At 37.3% G+C, this 18,485-nt stretch overlaps 1 protein-coding gene across 1 annotated transcript in view; it reads left to right on the top strand.

Moving 5' to 3' along the window:
* Nucleotides 1-18,485, top strand: part of ARHGAP18 (Rho GTPase activating protein 18) — a 133,979-nt gene that overhangs the window by 102,355 nt on the left and 13,139 nt on the right. Inside the window, exons 9-12 of the mRNA XM_003255694.4 lie at nucleotides 348-507; nucleotides 2,450-2,532; nucleotides 7,530-7,736; nucleotides 9,021-9,161. Of these exons, the coding sequence (XP_003255742.1) occupies nucleotides 348-507; nucleotides 2,450-2,532; nucleotides 7,530-7,736; nucleotides 9,021-9,161 (591 nt within the window). The remainder of the gene's footprint in view (nucleotides 1-347; nucleotides 508-2,449; nucleotides 2,533-7,529; nucleotides 7,737-9,020; nucleotides 9,162-18,485) is intronic.

Genomic DNA, 18,485 nt, shown 5'->3' with positions numbered 1-18,485 from the left:
GAAGATTTATAATATGTAGATGAAGCCCCCAAATGGAACAATTATTTTAACCAATCTCTTAATTAAAACTTTATTACTTACAGTTTGTGGAGTGTCCAGGAAAAAGTATAAATTTTAAAATGTTTTTTTTGGCCTTAGGTACAGTTTTTTGTTGGTAAAGTACATTCGGATTAGATGAGAGGAGTAGTTTTTTTTCTGAGTAAAAGAAATATTGACTTTTGGTAGTCTGATTTGTCTTGTCTAAAGAGCAGAATCTCTTGAAAGTGAAAATGTATCATACTCTCAGCAAGAAAAAAAATGCACTTATAGCTGCTGCTTTTTTTTTTTTTTTTTCCTGTGCCTATCAGAATCTTTGCCAAGAACTAGAAGCAAAGTTTTATGAAGGGACTTTTAATTGGGAAAGTGTCAAACAGCATGATGCCGCCAGCCTGCTGAAGCTCTTCATTCGGGAGTTGCCCCAGCCACTGCTCAGTGTGGAGTATCTCAAAGCCTTTCAGGCTGTCCAGAGTAAGTGCTATCCCTCTTTGAAGCAGTCCTTCTGCTGGTGCCATCTATGTTAATTGTTTTAATGACATTTGGCATCACAAAGAACGCAACCAGACGTATTTGGGTGGACATATTGACTCAACTGATGTCAGTGGGTGCTCAGCTGCCATGCATTGTTTTCCGTTTTTCTTATAAATATGCATTTCTGAGTAAACAGATAACAGAATGTTCTCTTTGGGTACAGATTAATTGCATGACATTTAAGCAATACAATATATTTCAGTGTTAAAACCTGGACACTTCACGTTTCTCTTATAATAGAATGAGTCACATAAGATCTCTGATACAATTTTCTTGCCAAGTGTTAAAAAGCAACACTTACTGGAGAAGCTGTGGATGAACAGTTATCATAAAAGCACAAGGAGAAGTGGTAAGGTCTGTGAGCACTTCTTGAAAAATTAAATTCTGAGGTTGTCGTGCAGAAACGTGGAGCAAAGCATTTTGCTGCCTCATTGGTGGAAGGTCACAAGCTGCTTCTTATGTACTGCCATTTTGTCGTCTTGGGCAAGCTACACATTAGTGTCGCTAATAGTTCTCGATTCTTTTTCCAGTGAACCCAGATCTTATAAGGTTTATCTAGTGGCCTAATTATCCACTTTACACCTAGAGGCCATGAAGAAAAGTAAAAATACCATCACTGCCTTTAAGTAACTCTATCTTTTAAACAGGGACACTTATACTAATGAAAGAGTGGCACTATTAATCATTATGGTGAACTCCCAGCACTTTGGGAGGCTGAGGCGGGCAGATCACTTGAGGTCAAGAGTTTGAGACCAACCTGGTCAACATGGTGAAATCCCGTTTCTACTAAAAATACAAAAATTAGCCAGGCGTAGTGGTGCACACCTGTGATCCCTGCTATCCGGGAGGCTGAGGCAGAGAATTGCTTGAACCTGCGAGGTGGAGGTTGCAGTGAGCTGAAATCGCACCACTGTACTCCAGCCTGGGAGACAGAGTGAGAATCTGACTCAAAAAAAAAAAAAAAAAACAAAAACAAAAAAAAAAAATTGCGGTGAGCTACAGTTTCAACCAGAACTCTGCCAGGCTATTCTTAACATATACAATATTGAGATGGTTTCATGAGTCATCTTGTATCATGACATTTCTTCAGAATTTCTAGGAGAGATGGAACTGAAATCTCTTCTGTTTAAAGTATTTTTTCTTCACATGTTTCTTCTTTAAACAGAATAAATCACCTTCTGTTGGAAATACTTTTTAATGTTTAAATTGTGCTACGTTGCATACATTTCCTGGATGTGGATTAAAGGACCAAATTTATTGCTGAAAAAGAAATGCTGGAATGATTCTAAATATCCATGAGTATTACTTAAATGGGGTAACGGCTGCTGCAAATGATAGCATCAATGATAATAATGCACCTCTTAGACTGTTGAGTTGCTGCTTGGTTTTCTAATTTATTCCACAGGCATTTATAAGCACCTATTATGTTCCAGGCTCCATTTTACATATTCCTGTTGGAATTAATGGACTCTTACCATGCATTTGTTCACTCACCATTAAAAGAAACAAACCACTGTTACAGACGCACCCTGATACTGTATCATGGAAGGTCCAATCCTCTATGTCTTCATTGGGGAATAATTATCACGCAGAAGTTAAAATTATTTCCAAAGCACTGTTGTGTGTCTGCAAACATAAGGCCGCGCGTCATATGATCACAGTTGGAAGTGAGCATTCTGAGAGAGAGGAAGCTCCTAACAGCAGCTGCTTCTGCTGATCTCCCACAAACACACTCTCAACAAGGCTTGCTGCTCAGTCGTTGTGTCTTACATTTTACAGTCATGTTTATGCCAAATAACTTTTTTCTTAAAAAGTGAAAAAAGAAAGTAAAGGAAAATGTTCACTAAAGAAAAGAGTTCAGATTTATTTAATTTGTCTGCAGATCTTCCAACCAAGAAGCAGCAACTACAGGCTTTGAACCTTCTTGTCATCCTCCTACCTGATACAAACAGGGACACACTGAAGGTCAGTTTGGTTAATTTACATTAAATATGCCTTAGAACTAAACACACTAATTTTTCATTATTTGTGGCAAAACAATAAGATGTGTATCTTGGACATGGTCATAAAAGTCTATAAAGAAAAAGCCACTTTTGAGGACAGAGGGTAAAAGTCTTTAACTCTTTATGAGGTTGTTATGTTACTGATATTATTAAGTTTTTGTTTTTTTTTTAAATATTCACTATAACATTTCTTCCAAACCAGATGATTGAAGTTCATTGGTTAATGGAAGCGTGGGTGGTTTTTAGTTTTTTTTCTCCTTCTTATTTATTTTTTGCATTTATGAAATTATATTTAATAAGCAGGTAGCAGTAAGGTAAAATATAAATGTTTAAAACAAAAATCCTAAGTCTTATCAAATATAACCCACTACTACCTAAAGATATGACAGTTTGTAGTTTGAAATGGTAGATTTTGAAGTAAGTCATAATGGTGATTTGATACATTTGTTAGCCAAAAGATAGACCAACTCAAACAAATTCTAGTTATTTCTCTAGGGGTTTATCCGGAGTTTCTGATTTATGTCAGCATTTTGAAGTGATTTGCTCTAATGTTTATATAACTTAATATCATCTATTTTAAGTGTTTTCAGAAGCTCTTATAATCAGGGATTTTGCCACACTGATTTATTTTCCTTAACAGCAGAGTTTATAGAGTAGTTGTAAAAGGTTTAATTATAAACTCTTAGAAAAAGGGAAAAAAATTAACTTAGTAAAAGTATTATCTTAAGTTTTGCCCTTGCCTTAAAAATATTTTTTATGTGGGTAGAGGGCTTCTTTACCCTCCTCATTTTTTTCTATTTAAGATGAAATCTCATGACAAGAGCTTTCAAGTTAAGAAAACAAATTTACTAGTTGGTATATCTTGGAATTTTTTTCCCATAATTCATTAAAACTCTTCGAATTGTAATTGCATGAGTGATAGTTCTTTAATGCCCATGGAATGAATATTAATACTCAACTTTTCTTGATGAAGCAGCTTATGGGGATTACTGGAGGTAAAACACTACGTCCGCTACAGGAGAACTTCCAAAGGGTTATTCCCTTTCCTAAGTCAGAAAAAAAGCCTTTTGCTTCGCTGGTTGTCGGGTGAATAACCCAGAAGACAGCATTAGGTTTTATTTCAATTTGCTTTTGAGACAGAGGTCAACTCAGAAAGGGTTATATTCGAAGAGTGTGTGCCCAGGGCTACTATGTAAGTGTGTGTAGATTGTGGCTGAGACAGGGAAATATGGCCCAGGACAAAGTGGGGCTAATGATCCAACATGTCCTCTGCTTGTCAGCAGTGCTCCCGACACAGGGCTTCAACTACTCAGAAATAGGGAGGAACATCTTTTTCTTACTCATTGACCGCCCTATCAATGCCCAGTGTGCGGTGGGTACTGGAAAACTTATGATTTACTTAAGATACCCCTACATTCAAATGAGTTCAAGTAGTTGTGGGAGGAAGCACTCAATTCAATATGGCTGCTTTGGGTGTGGCTGATCTGGAAGTCTTCTTTGGACTTTGCCCTCAAAGTCCCAGGCATATTCTTTTAAAAATTCTGTTAAAAAATATTTTTAAAATTATAGGATAGTTCTTACATTTTGTGTATGAGGCTATTGGAAACATAATTTTATAATTAAGGGGGGGGGAGTACTATTTTTGGTAAAAAACTGGAAGATGCAAACAAGTAATTTTACATGTTTACTTAAGCTTTAGTGACTTAATTAGCCAGCTCTGCTGAAGGTTTCAAACTAGAACTTTAATAATAGAACATTTTAACAAGAATGCCATATGTGCAAAGAATAAGCCATAAATTTAGTTCTGTAAAAGGGAAGGGAAACTCCAATGCAATATAATTTCAGGAAGTCTAATGCAAAATTCCCTGACTTACCCAGTGCTAGCAACACGCCTTCAGTTGTCATTTGAAGGACAGAATCATGTGCATGATTGTTTGGAATATTGCTACAGCAAGTCTAAGGGTTAGGAGGCACCATGTTAAATACCACATCTTGGCGTGGTAGTAAAGTGACAGGTGTGTTTGGGCAAGCTGCTTAACTACAGTTATTTTTTACTTTGAATTATGGTGCATTAGGACCAATGATCACACCTACCTTTGACTTGGAACAATAGTGAAGACTGATTTTAAGATAGCAGGAGGGGATCCATGTTAATATAATTCTTGACATTTATCTTTTTTGTAGTTTTAAGAAGCTCATTATATACATTGTCTCAATCCTTCCAGGCTGAGAGATAAGTATTCCCATTTTACAAATCAAAACTTTAAAGAGCAGAGGTATATAAGGATTTAACATCATACCCAGCTAATAAGTAAATGTGCTGGGACTCAAACCTGGCTTTTCAGAGAGTGAACCCAGTGATAGATTGATACCACCAGGCCGATGATAAAGTCAATACTTTTTGAAACAGGAGAAGTTCTCATGAGTGTATAAAGAAAATGTGATAGATACACACAGACACACACACACATACACACACACACACACACACCATGTAATACTACTCAGCCATAAGACAGAATGAAATAATGGCCTTTGCAACAACTTGGATGGAACCGGAAGCCATTATTCTAAGTGAAGTAAACCAGGAATGAGAAACCAAATATTGCATGTTCTCACTTAGAAGTAGGAGCTAAGTTATGAGGATGCAAAGGCATAAGAATGATACACTGGACTTTGGGAATTCGGCGGAAGCGTAGGAGAAGGGTGAGAGATAAAAGACTGCATATTGGGTAGCTTATACACTGCTCAGGTGACAGGCACACCAAAATCTTAGAAATCACCACAAAAGAACTTATCCATGTAAGCAAAAACCACCTATATCCCCAAAACTATTGAAATTATATATATATTATATATGAAATTCTTAAGGTTCAGATAGAAAATTCTGCAATTCCTTCAGCAAAGGGCTGGGCTAGCATCTCGTTAATTTTATGTCAGCTCTCTCATTCTATAGTATTCTGATAGTAATATTTTGAGTAACGTTATTACATATGCACACTGCAATTAAAACGGTTTATTACCTAATCTCTGTAATTTATGCTCATAAAGAAAGAGATACACTGGTCCCTGAACAGTTACTCTGGTCTCTGTGGAACAAAATTAAATATTTTTTCCAAACTTCAATTAATCTTTTGTCCTCATTTGAGCACATGTTGTTTTATATAACTTTATGCTTGGATTACAATTTAACTTCCTCAGCACTGTACTAGAAATTAGATACATAAATCTCATTGTTATATATTAAAGCTCTGTCCTTAATTTGTTTCAAATTTTCAAGGTCTATATAGCAGTTACACTTGATTCAAAAGCAACCTGTTAGCACTTACAGGAATTTTTTTTTTTCCTGAAATTCTTTGGAAGATAGATACTTTTTTTCCTTTTTCCATTTTAGTATAGTATATTTGGCCTTTTTAGGGTAGGGATTTTAGGCTACCTATGAAAAAATGATTCTTTTAATAGTTAAAAATTTAGAAACAAAAGCCAGATAGACCTGTAATGAAATTCTTTCTCAGGATTTGTTAGCTGTATGACCACCAGGAAGTTACTTACATTCTCCAAACATTGTTTTCTGATCTGTAAAATGGAGGTAATTAGAGCATGTCTCCAAGTTAGGATTAAGTAATCTCTATCGTGCTTCATAAACTGCCTCATTCACAGAGAACATTGAATACCTGTGCAGTTATAGTTACTGTTGTTCTAGAACAAAAGAAGAAGGCAAAAGAAAAATCTGAAGCCTTAAGTCCTGTTAGAGTGACCTCAGCTGCCTTTGCCTTTGGGAAAAGGTAGTTTCAGAGGACAATGAGTGTCTGCAATAGGGGTGGATGTATGTGGCATCAAGCTGAGCATAACCTAACCTGTTCTGATGAAAAGTTCCTTTTCATTCATTTTTTAAAAAATTCTCAGCTGGGTATGGTGGCTTACGCCTGTGTAATCCTAGCACTTTGGAAAGATGAGGTGGAAGTGTTTCTTGAACTCGAGTTCAAGACCAGCCTGGGCAACATTGCAAGAATTTGCCTCTATGAAAAATCAAAAAAATTAGCCAGGCGTGGTGGCATGCACCTGTGGTCCCAGCTACTCTGGAGACTGAGGCAGGAGGATCACTTGAGCCCAGGAGTTTGAGGCTGAAGTGAGCTATGATCTCTCACTGCACACCAGCCTGGGCAACAGAGAGAGACCTGGTCTCAAAAAAAAGAAAGATTCTCTTTGGTCTTTCCTCATTTCCCCGCTTTCTGTATCACAATATTCCCTCACCTCTCTTTTCTTTTCTCTTTTCTTCTCTCTTTTCTTTTTTCTCTCTTCTCTCTTTTCTGTTTTTCTCTTCTCTTCTCTTTTCTTTTTCTGAGAGAGGGTTTCTCTCTCTTGCCTAGGCTGGACTGAGACTCCTAAGCTCAGATGATCCTCCCACCGATCTGGGCCTACAGGTATGCACCACCATGCCCAGTGCCTGGGACTACAGGTATGCACCATCATGCCCAGTGCCTGGCTCATTCTTTATAAGTTCCACGTCAGCCAGATACTGACTGCCTTAAAGAAATGAAACTGAAGTTGAATGACCCTTTTTGAGGGAATTTTTAAAGATCTCTACGTAGCAAAGTGCAGCATTTCCTGAAATAAGCAAATGTTTGTATGATGTTTTACATTACTTTTCAGCTCTCCATGACTCCCATAGGCCAGAGGTCTGACACTTCCCCACTCCCCTCTCTGCTCCCTAGTTCAGCTGTGTGCCATCTCTGCTTCATTCCCCAGCGCCATGGTCCTTAGTAGAAGCAAATTTCTATCTCAGGGAGCATCAACCAAGTGGAGAAGCTTTGGTAACAGGGCCTGTTGGATGTGATTAGTTGACTATGCTTATACACAGCTTGTTTTTTTAATGAAATAAAAATTGCATATGCTACAGTGCTTTAATCTTTTATCTTCATATGTGATACAAATCTCAAAGAGTCGTTTCTGTTTCAGGCCCTTCTTGAATTTCTCCAAAGAGTAATAGATAATAAAGAAAAAAATAAAATGACAGTCATGAATGTAGCAATGGTCATGGCCCCAAATCTCTTTATGTGTCATGCATTGGGATTGAAGTCCAGTGAACAGCGAGAATTTGTAATGGCAGCTGGGACAGCAAATACCATGCACTTATTGATTAAGTACCAAAAACTTCTGTGGACAGTAAGTATATATCATATGCTTTGGTCTTAGTAGTTTAAAAAACAAATTGCATGTTTGTTATTAGCTTTATTAATTTACATTTAAAATTTGTGAGTGCAGAAAATATTAAAGACATTTTATTCATATAGGTAAGGAGGGCCCTGTGAATTTCTGTCTTAAAATTATGTCAAAACATGCCTTGTAAGAAGTACTTTTTATTTACTTCTGCCTATTTTCCCATTTCTCAGTGTTTAGGCCTGCTGTATTTTTAAAAGCCCATGCTATCTTGGTTTCAGATTATTCAGTTCTTTTTCATAGACCCTTTATTGAAAGGGATGCATGCATTTTGTATCCTTATTACTGAGAACATCTTTAAAAATGGTTTTCTCTGTTTTACACTTATTTGGAGCTTGTTTTGACAGCTTATCAGAGGATGGTAGTGGATGAGAGGCTTCGTTGATTAGGTGCTCATTTTCCAATGAAATTTATAATTTTTCAGGAGGCATCTTATAAGCATTTAGGAAAAAATGACCTAAAGGGATTCCAAGCAAAATTATAGTATTGAATATTTCAATCTCTTATTTGAGGAACTCCAAACATTAATTCGCTAAAAAGACAGAGTGATGATATTTAGATCCCGAAGTCTTTATTTTTATAATCCATAAAAAGACAACTGATGTAGATGATTTCGAATGTTTTTTTTAAATAAAAAATTAATGTCCATTTATTAAGTCTCAATGTTTGAAATGTCAACATTATTTCATGGTTACATTTTGATACCTTAAAATATTTTGTTTTTGCTAATGTGATTTCTTAGGATCAATTTGTCCTGGATTTTTGCTAGCTACCTATCAGCTCATGTTTCTTGGGGGAGTTCTTTCTCTCATGACAGCAGCGGCTAGCTGGTTATTAGAAGGGGACTTGAGGTTAGCTAGCAGGGCTGTAGGTAGGAGGCTGCAAAAGGAAAGACCTATGGAGGTGGCTTCTACTGCTCGTCACCTCAGGGGGTCTCCAGTGTGGCATGGAAGATGGCCACTATGTCCTTGAACTTCACAAAGCCTCTTTTGGAACCTGCCACAGTGGGTGGTAAATTACACCACGTGGATGCCCTGTACACCTGGTAAGTGAATAATATGAAGCATTTTCTTTTCACAGATTTAATGAATAGTGCATGTAAAATGGCAGTCTTATCAAAAAGAGAAACTCTTTACTCTTTTTGAAATTTAAAAAATATAATTTTTTTTTTGTAATTTAAAATGGTGGCATTTCTTTTTCCTCTCTAAGCTTAATTCCTTTTCTCTGTAGATTCCCAAGTTTATTGTAAACCAAGTGAGGAAGCAAAACACGGAAAATCATAAAAAGGATAAAAGAGCCATGAAGAAATTGCTGAAGAAAATGGCTTATGACCGAGAAAAATATGAAAAGCAAGATAAGAGTACAAATGATGTAAGAAAATAGTGGAGATATGTATTTATTCAGATTTTAAGTATTTTTTTAATACCAAAATTTTTTATTTGATGTTTTCGTAGTATGACTTTCTGCCACTTATTAGGCTGTGGTGCTACTTGTAAGTGAAAGACATCAGTAACTGTCTTCCTACTACTGCTGCTAATGATCAGTATTGATAGTTGGTCAGGTGTTGGTGACTCAGCATGTGAGTTGTTAATGGGGAACAAAGGAAGATATCAAGACAAGACTGAAAACACACACACAGACACACACACACCACTACCCCTACCTCTCCTGCAGAAACTCTAGTCGCCAACTGAATATATAATCTATAGTGAGTAAATAACCTCATGTGAACCACTGACATTTTTTTCTAAATTTTTCTCATCTGTAGAATGGGGAAAAATAACTAACCCAGACAGACAAATAGGTTGATGTTTGTGTTGTGCCTAGGATTATTCCTGGACTTTATTAAGTATTTGAAGGTTCTTAATTTGATCAGAAGAATTTTGAGAGCTAAATTGGAAAGAAAAAAATTAAGGTGTTTCAAAAAAGAAATACCTAAATATCTGTATAAACTACTGTAGGAATATATTAAGAACTGGGTTTACAATAATAAAATATACATGGATATACGTTCACGAAGTTAGTTACCAAAGCTGTAGCGTAAGATCATGAAATGAAAGGGTTTCTATTGTTCTATTTAAGTGAATCCACTTCCTCCCTACTACCACCACCATTGAAGTTGTTCAGTTACATGCTGACATCTTGTGGAATACTGTGAAAATGCAGTTATCTGCCTTTGTCTGAATTTTCGGTTTTGGCCTGCTTATGGATCTGGTAACCATAAAAACAAAGTTTTTCTCTTAGATTTATTTTTAGCTCTCACTCTTAAAAAATAATACTTTCTTGGCATTGTAAAACATTTTAAATCAAGTTTTAAATATCTTTAAAAACATAAAGAGAAGTTGTAAATATGCTTATTTTTTTAGAAAGGCCTTGATATTATCCTAAAGGCTTTTAGAAAGCATTTTTTTGGCTTTTGGTTAACTTTAGAATGTTCTGTTACCTCTAAGACCATTGTAAATATGTGACTTAAGTCTGTTTTATAGCCCTTCTCATTCATATTAAGTGACTTTATAGTCTTGTCTTTTTATAGGGCATTTAGCCATGATACTCTGAAGCTCAGGATCTACTTAAGGAAACATTTGGGGTATACCTTTTTAATAATATTTAGAAAAACTGAAATGTTTACTTTTTGGAGATGGAATATTTTAGTAATTTTGTCATTTATGGAAAAAAGCATTAACTTCTTTAGTTTGCACTTTGGCATAGTTAGACATGATCTGGTCTGAGAATGATCTCTGTACTATTTAAAAACTGTATTGTCATTTTAAAGCTTGGGATTTAAATATCAGTTTCATCACATATTGGCTGTAACTTTACCTCTTTGAGTTTTTTTTTTTTTTCCTTATGTGAAATTCAGTTACTCATCTAACAAAATGCTACTGCCACCTTGGTGCTAGGCCCCCACTTTATGTTAGGTGTTCCCAGGGAGTCAGGGAGCTGGGTGCTCACCCTCGAGGAGCCAGGAGAAGGGATGTAGAAGGGATGTAGCTCAGAGGTATGTGATTGAAGCCTGACCAGGGTACCATAATCTACAAAACAGGAAGTCAGCATGAGATGAGGCTTCACTGGGGAGTCAAGCTGAGATGTGAAAAATGAATCGATGTTGTTCAGGTGTCACTAGAGAAGAGCCATTTAACCTGTAGTGGAAGCTTTCTGACATCACAGCCCATGGTGGAGGTCCATTTGGCCTGTCATTTTGGTAGAAAAATTCTAATCTCCAGCCTGGCCAAGACAGTGGAACCTTGCTTCTGCTAAAAATATAAAAATTAGCTGGCCATGGTGGCACACACCTGTAGTCCAGCTACTTGAGAAGCTAAGGCAGGAGAATCGCTTGAACCTGGGAGGCAGTGAGCTGAAATTGCGCCACTGCACTGCAGTTTGGGTGACAGAGTAAGACTTCATCCCAAAAAAAAAAAAAAAATCTAATCAATATCCAAAATTTTTTTTAAAAAATTATGTCATTTTATTAAGGAGAGTAAATAGACACAGAAAGCAATTACAGAACAAGTAGAGGTGCAAGCTAAGTTCAAATACTGTGGATATGTGGTAAGATACTAAGTAACAAGAGTTTTTTGCATGTTGCTTCCAACTGGCAACTGCCAGAATTCTACAACTAAAAGATTTAATGTGAAAGTTTGAACCACCGTCTTAATGACAAATGGATGTTGGGGCCTCCCTCATCTTCTGGCAGTAAGGGGCCTGCTTTCCAGCAGGGTAGCAATTGCCTGGATTTGAGCAGAAGCTGTTCCTTTTGCATGGAACATGGACCATCTACTTTGCTGTAAGCCACGCCCCCTCCTTCATTCTGTCTGGTTGCTGTAGTTTCTTGACTCTCCTCCAAATCATTTAAATATGCAGTATGAAACTATAGGGCATGAAATTGCCTGGCGGTAGCTTTTTTCATTTGTTAAACAGTTATTTGATATGTGCCTACTGTGTGCCAAGAATTACTGGGTACTTGAAATATAAATTATTGGACAAAACATATAAAGATCACTGCTCTTCTAGAGCTTAAATTCTAAAAATAAAAGCAAATCTAGGAAGTAATTCATATAGTGTGTTAGTATGTGATTTATCCTCCAAAAGTAATAAAAACAACAGAACAACGGGAATTGGGAAGGAGATCCCCTGACACTATTAAGTTGAGATAGTCTGGATATTATTCATTTAAGCAAAAACAAGAAGAAGGGCAGGGAGTTGAGCTGCGTGTATATCTCAGGAAACTCAGTCCAGGAAGAAAGAACAGTCTGTGCAAAAACCTTAAGACAGGAACTTACCTTAAGGCGTGAGTGTAGCTGGAGTGAAGCCAGCAGAGGGAATGGTAGTGTGAAATGAGTTCAGAGGGGCAATGGGACAAGATTGCATAGGGCCTTGTAGACAGACCATCATTAGAAACTCGGATTTACTCTGAGTGAAATGGGGTTTAAAGCAAAGGCTTGAAAATCTATACTATGTTTTAAAATGATTCCTTAGGCTGTTGTGTTGAGAATAGACTATAAGGGAGCAAAGAAAAATAGGGAGATCATTTGGGAGGTTCTTGTAATCCAGGTAAGAGATAATGGTGGTTCAGACCAGGGTATCAGCATTGGAAAGTGGAGAAATGGTTGGATTCCGGATTTTGTTTTGAAGTTAGAGCCATTGAGATTTCCTGATGGGAATCATGTAGGAGAACAAAAGAGGTCAAAAATGACTCTGATTTTTGGCCTGAGAAATTGGAAGGATGGTATTGCTTTCAATTTCATGGTTTCAATTTAGGACATATTGAATATGATGTCTATTAGACATTTAAGTGGGGATATTTGAAATGTTTGGAGAGAAAATCAGGTCATACTAACTGGTCACTTAGGTTCATAGAGAGACAGGGGCAGAGGGGGAAGTAGGAGTGAGCCTCAAGAGAGATAAAGAGCAAAGTTGCTATTCTGTGCATGACAGGGAACTGCTGAAAGGTGAGGGAAAGATTGAGGGAGTGTAAGATTGGAGGGTAGGTAGGAGATGGTAGGTAATTTCCTTGTTGATGGGAGTATATAAATTGGTAGAGTCCTTCCAGAGAACGGTGGCATGTGGCAAAGTCCCGAAAGCCATGCTCTTCACTGGACTCAGAAATTCCTCCAAAGAGAGTAATAGCATGAACATGCAAATATTTATGGTTAAGTTCATTGCCATTTTCTTACACTGACCAAAATTAGAGATAATCCAAAAGAATAGAGGTGGCTAGTTAAATATGTTATGGCGTATCTATACAGAGAAATACCATGAAAATGTACCAATGCATATCTTGACATTGAAGAGATTCGTAATATGTTACTATGTGAAAAAAGAAGTTATGAATCAGTGAATGGTGTAGTGCTATATTTTTAGATGGTAATAAATATGATTTTAATGCTTTGCAGAGGTCAGACATGCTAAACATTTTACAAACATTGTCTCATGTAATATTTATGGTAGTCTAATTGGAGTGTATTATTGTCTAATTTTTTTCAGATGAGGAAATTGAAAATCAGCAATCTTAAAGTTACTAAGGTTATCTAGATAGGAATTAGTGGAGCTGGAATGTGAAACCAAATCTATATGACTTTAAATCCATGGACTCTTTACCATTATCCTCTGTTTCTCCATAGATCACAGAAGGACTCTAAGAAGGATATATACCAAAACTCTGGGCTTATGGGTGGTAATACAATGAACATGAATTACTGCTGTTATAAAATATGTTCTATATGTAGTTCTTAAAATGGTCCTGGGCTAGAGCCAAGGCCCAGTTGAGAATGGAAAGAAGTTTAGAATGTGAGCCAATAGGAACCCTGCAAGATATGGATACTGGCTGCATGTGAAGGGTGTGGAAGAAGAAGGGAATCTAGAATGACTTGCCAAATTTTCCCTTGGGTGACTTTAGCATCAAGCAAAAGGCGGACAGACTTAAAAGTGAGTTTTTGACACTTCGGGTTAATGTGCCTGTGTGAGAGTCGGCTACAGGGGCCGGAATTTCAAGGAGCATCCAGCGTTGGAGGCACACCTTTGGGATTAGCCTAGAGATTGTTGTTGAAGCCCTAGATCGGTTCATATTACACAAGGTGGATATATGGAGTAAGAAAATAAAGAGGCAGAGAGATCTCTAGGAGATTCCAATATTGAAGTATGGGCCATTCAAGAAGAGCTGGTGAAGGAGGCTAGGAAATAATAGGAAGTAAGAGAAAGTTGAAGGATGTATAGTTTCTCTGAAGCCCAGGCAGGAAGAGTAGAGTAAGTAAAAAGAGCTTGGTTAGTAGTGCCACATGCTGCAGAGAGACTGAGTAAGGTTAACATTGGACAAAGGTTTTTGAATTTGAAGTTTAATTATTACTTTCCCCAAAGCATTGTCAATGATAATTTATGGAAAAAGCTAGATTGCCAGGGACTGGAGAGTGAAAGAGATTATAGATCATAAACATTCTTCAAGGTAATGTTTTTAAGAGGCTTTGGCTCAATGCAGTGGCATGCACCTGTAGTCCCAGCTACTTGGGAGGCTGAACAGGAGGATCCCTTGTGCCCAGAGTTAGATGCCAGCCTGGGTAACACAGTGACACCCCTCTTAAAAAAATAATAATTTCGTATGCTATTAAAGCCAACTGTTTATAATTGGGCATTTGTATTATTAAGATGTGCTAGACTAGGTAATTAATAATTTGAGCCAGGTTTTAAGATGTACTCAATTTACCTCATAAGGCAAATGTTTTTAGTGACTATAGCATACTGAGTGTTTGGTCCAAATGTAGATGTTCTTAAATACTAGTATGTCTTATCCATTAATTATACTAGGAAGAAACAGTTGGAGGAAAAATAAGAAAATTGTAGACCATTAATAATAATAATTTTCTGATAGCCTTTAACTTGTTGGGATTGATAACACACACACCTACATCCACACGTACACCTCAGAAGTCATGTAGCCTGAGGATATAGCCCCAGCTCTGCCATGAGTGAGTGTGGCAAGTCATTTTACCTCTGTGGGCTTCAGTTTCTTTTATAGAATGATAGGGTAGGATCAGGTTAAACCAGGATCTGGTGTTTAACCAGAAGTTCACAATAGAGGCATCTGTAATATTTAATTTTTTAAAGGTTTGTTCATTTCTGGAGATAAGGTCTTGCTTTGTCACCCAGGCTGAAGTGCAATGGTGCAATCATGGCTCATTGTAACCTCAAAGTCGCAGGCTCAGGGGATCCTTCCCTCTCAGCCTCATGAGTAGGTGGGACTACAGGCGTGCATCACCATGCCTGGTTAATTTTTAAATTGTTTTGTAGAGACAGGGTCTTGCTATGTTGCACAGGCTGGTCTCGAACTCCTGGCCTCAAGCAATCCTCCCTCCTCAGCCTCTCACACCTGGGATTACAGGTGTGAGTCACTGCACCTGGCCTGGTAATATTATTTTAGAACAAAGCAAAAAGCAAACCATGAGTAGGTGACTCGTTAGACCCACTGAGTCAGACTCTCCCAGGGCAGGACTTGGGCGTGTGTATTGTCTAAAAACTGGAAGAATAATTCCCTCTTCCTATTGGTGTGTTTGTGTGTGTGTGTGCACATGTATATTTAATTTTATCATGAAACTTTTTTAACACACACGAGCAGAAAGAATAGTACATGAGCCCCCCAAACCTTTATCATCAACAATTGAACACATTTTTCTGATCTTGTTGCATCCTGTCTCCCACGTTTTTTTCCCTTTAGAATTTTAAAGGAAATCCCAGATATCTTATAATTACCTCAGATTGCATCTCTGCCTACTAAGAATGTGGGGGCAGCTTTGATGAACAATTGGTTATGATTTGTTGACTCATCCAGGCCTCAGGGTTATTGTGACTTAGGTTTGTAGGATGTTTCTTCTGTCATTCAAGCTCACCTCTCAAAGGGAGGCTGTTCATTTATGAGAGTGAGGATACAGAGTGGCTCTGTGAGATTCTGTCAAAGACGCCATGCTGCTCACCACATCTGACCTCATAGGTCAAGGAAACAAAAGGCTTTCTCTCATAGGGTTAATGTTAGTGTTAACTTGGGACATGCTAGTATCACATCCTTAATTTACCAGGGAGGAACTCAAGCTTTGGAGAGCTTACGTGACTTGCTGAAAGTTCCAGAATAATGCTGTCACATTTTAAAGTGTAGGGCTATGGATGTGAAAAAGAAATCTGTTGCTACTACTAGAAGAATCCTGGCATTGGCAGCAGTGCGGTGTAGATGCTGTGTCATTTGTGGCCAGGGTTGCGTGCCTTTATGCACAGCTCTGCTTAGAATTGCATCTCTGATTACATTTAACGGTTCTTGCTGCAAAGCATTGTTGCAGGTATTGTTTCAAGCATCTGCTTTAGGTCTGGAAATAGTGTCTGGATTTACTTGGGGATCCAAGTGGAAAATCAGATTACAATATCAAGCACAAAATCTTATTTCTTTTTATGACATTCCCTGATTTTTAATAGTGCATAAAAATACCACATTAAAAGAAAAAAATATTAGAACTTATGTCATTGGAAATTAAATGCTTATTAACTACGGAAGTTATTTTAAGCTTTTCTTTAAAATCCTCTGAATCTGTGAGTTGGATAAAAGTTTAAGGCATTTGGATAACAAAGATCCAATTATAATTAGCACATAGTTCAAGATAGTAGCGAATTCCTTTTATATCACCACTTCCCAGTATAATCAGTTCAGACTAGGGTGATGAATATACCATTTTAGTTTAAGATACCTTGCTAAAATGTCCCTGTTTAATTTTCTAAAATATGTGTTATATCTGGCCTTCTTTTTGAAAAAGCTGTATATCCAATTTGCCCTTTTGAAGATAAAAAGGGTTTTCTGTAGCATAAAAAATGTCAGCTTTACATTTAAATTAGCTTTTAATGAAAAAGAGACCTCTTCTACGGGTCTGACATTAAATTTCTAATCTCTAGAGTGCAAAAATATGAGCAATGCAGTGTTTTTATATACCTTATGAAAAAATGCTAAAATTGTTGTTTAACCAGATAATAATAAAATCAGGTTTAGAAATATAAACTTTAGTTCAATATGTAAAACATGTGAAGACCATATGAGGTTATTTTCTCTATTTTAATAATCTTAGCATGCATAAGAAATTAACACTCTCAAAGTTGTAAAATCCTTTGTGACTTTTCTTTGATGGTGTGTTAGTCAAATACTGCCCTTCTCCAGTCCTGCTGTACCTCACTTAACTGCAGTTCACAAGCACAATCCTCCCCTATCTCAATGGGGAAAAAAAAAAAAGCAGGGGACAGAGTGACAATTTTAGATTAAAACATGTGAAAGAGAAGGGTTATAAAGATCATACTGTGTACAGATTCAGTTATTATTATGGCTCAAGTTAAGAATGGACTGTTTGGCTTAACGATCAGGCATGTTGTGTGTTTTCAAAGCTTGGCAGCTCAATGTAATTAGTATACTAATAACTTCAGTATTCGATACAGCATGATGCTAGTACTTAATAGTGGTTGTCATACACCATTTAAATGATGGCTTTGGCATAATTTATTGTTTATCATCTTTGTAAATATCATTTGGCCTTCCTCGTCAAGATATCCAGCAAAAACTTCCCAGAAACAACTTTAACTCTTTAGCTTTACCATTATATATACTGGTTAAACTCGTTTCTTCTTCAGAGATAAAGAGCGTTGTATATCCATATTGAGTCAAACTCTCAACCTCTGTATTGTTGTAAGAATTTGGATGGGATGAATCACTACAGAAATAAACAAGCTGAGAAATGTTCATATCCTGTAGACACACAAACCACGCACACTCTCTCCCTGCCGTAGAATACAGGTTCTCTAGTGGTCAGAGAATGTCAGCCTAGGAAGGTTTAATGAAAACCATGTACCATTGTTGGTTTAATGAAATGCTTTCCAAGGATATTGATATTCCAGCTCTTTGTGAAATGAGTCAAAATGATTACAGTTTGTAGCTTGGGAAGTGTTCCTGCTGAGCTCAAAGGTGGCTTAACCTCATCCCCTGCTCATTGAGGGAAAGGGATGTGGGAAATATTTTTATTTCATAGCCAGAAGGAATCTGTAGGAGAGTACTCATGCTGCTTCCCATCTTGGCAAAAACCAGCCAGTGTACCCCATAATATGTCAATTACCTGACATTACACATACACGTGAAAACTCCCAATTGCCCCCAGAAGCTAGTATCTTGGGACTCTTCTATTAAAACTCTTAACTATCAGAAAGATCCTAGATTCCTGGGTCAGATGTGGTGCTTTCTGTGCAAGTCCTTTTACCACCCTGAACTCAATACCTCATTTCATAAGGAAGCATGGCATGGTCATACTCCCCAAAGCTATGGTACCTGAGCTCATTTAGAAAGCATGGGCTTATGGTCATATTATTAGAGGCCTTCTTCATGTGATGGTCAATACTGAGTGTCAACTTGATTGGATTAAAGGAGGCAAAGTATTGTTCCTGGGTGTGTCTGTGAGGGTGTTGCCAAAGGAGATTAACATTTGGGTCAGTGGACTGGGAGAGGCTTGGTGGGCACCATCTAATCAGCTGCCAGCATGGCTAGAATAAAAGCAGGCAGAAGAAAGTGGAAAGGACAGACTTGCTGAGTCCTTTGGCCTTCATCTTTCTCCTGGCTGGATGCTTCCTGCTCTGGAACATTGGACTCCAAGTTCTTCAACGTTTGGACTCTTGGACTTACAGCAGTGGTTT

Source organism: Nomascus leucogenys, chromosome 3 (assembly GCF_006542625.1).
Source record: "Nomascus leucogenys isolate Asia chromosome 3, Asia_NLE_v1, whole genome shotgun sequence".
In the NCBI taxonomy this organism is placed as follows: Eukaryota; Metazoa; Chordata; class Mammalia; order Primates; family Hylobatidae; genus Nomascus; species Nomascus leucogenys.
This window is presented reverse-complemented; position numbering and strand designations above follow the sequence as displayed.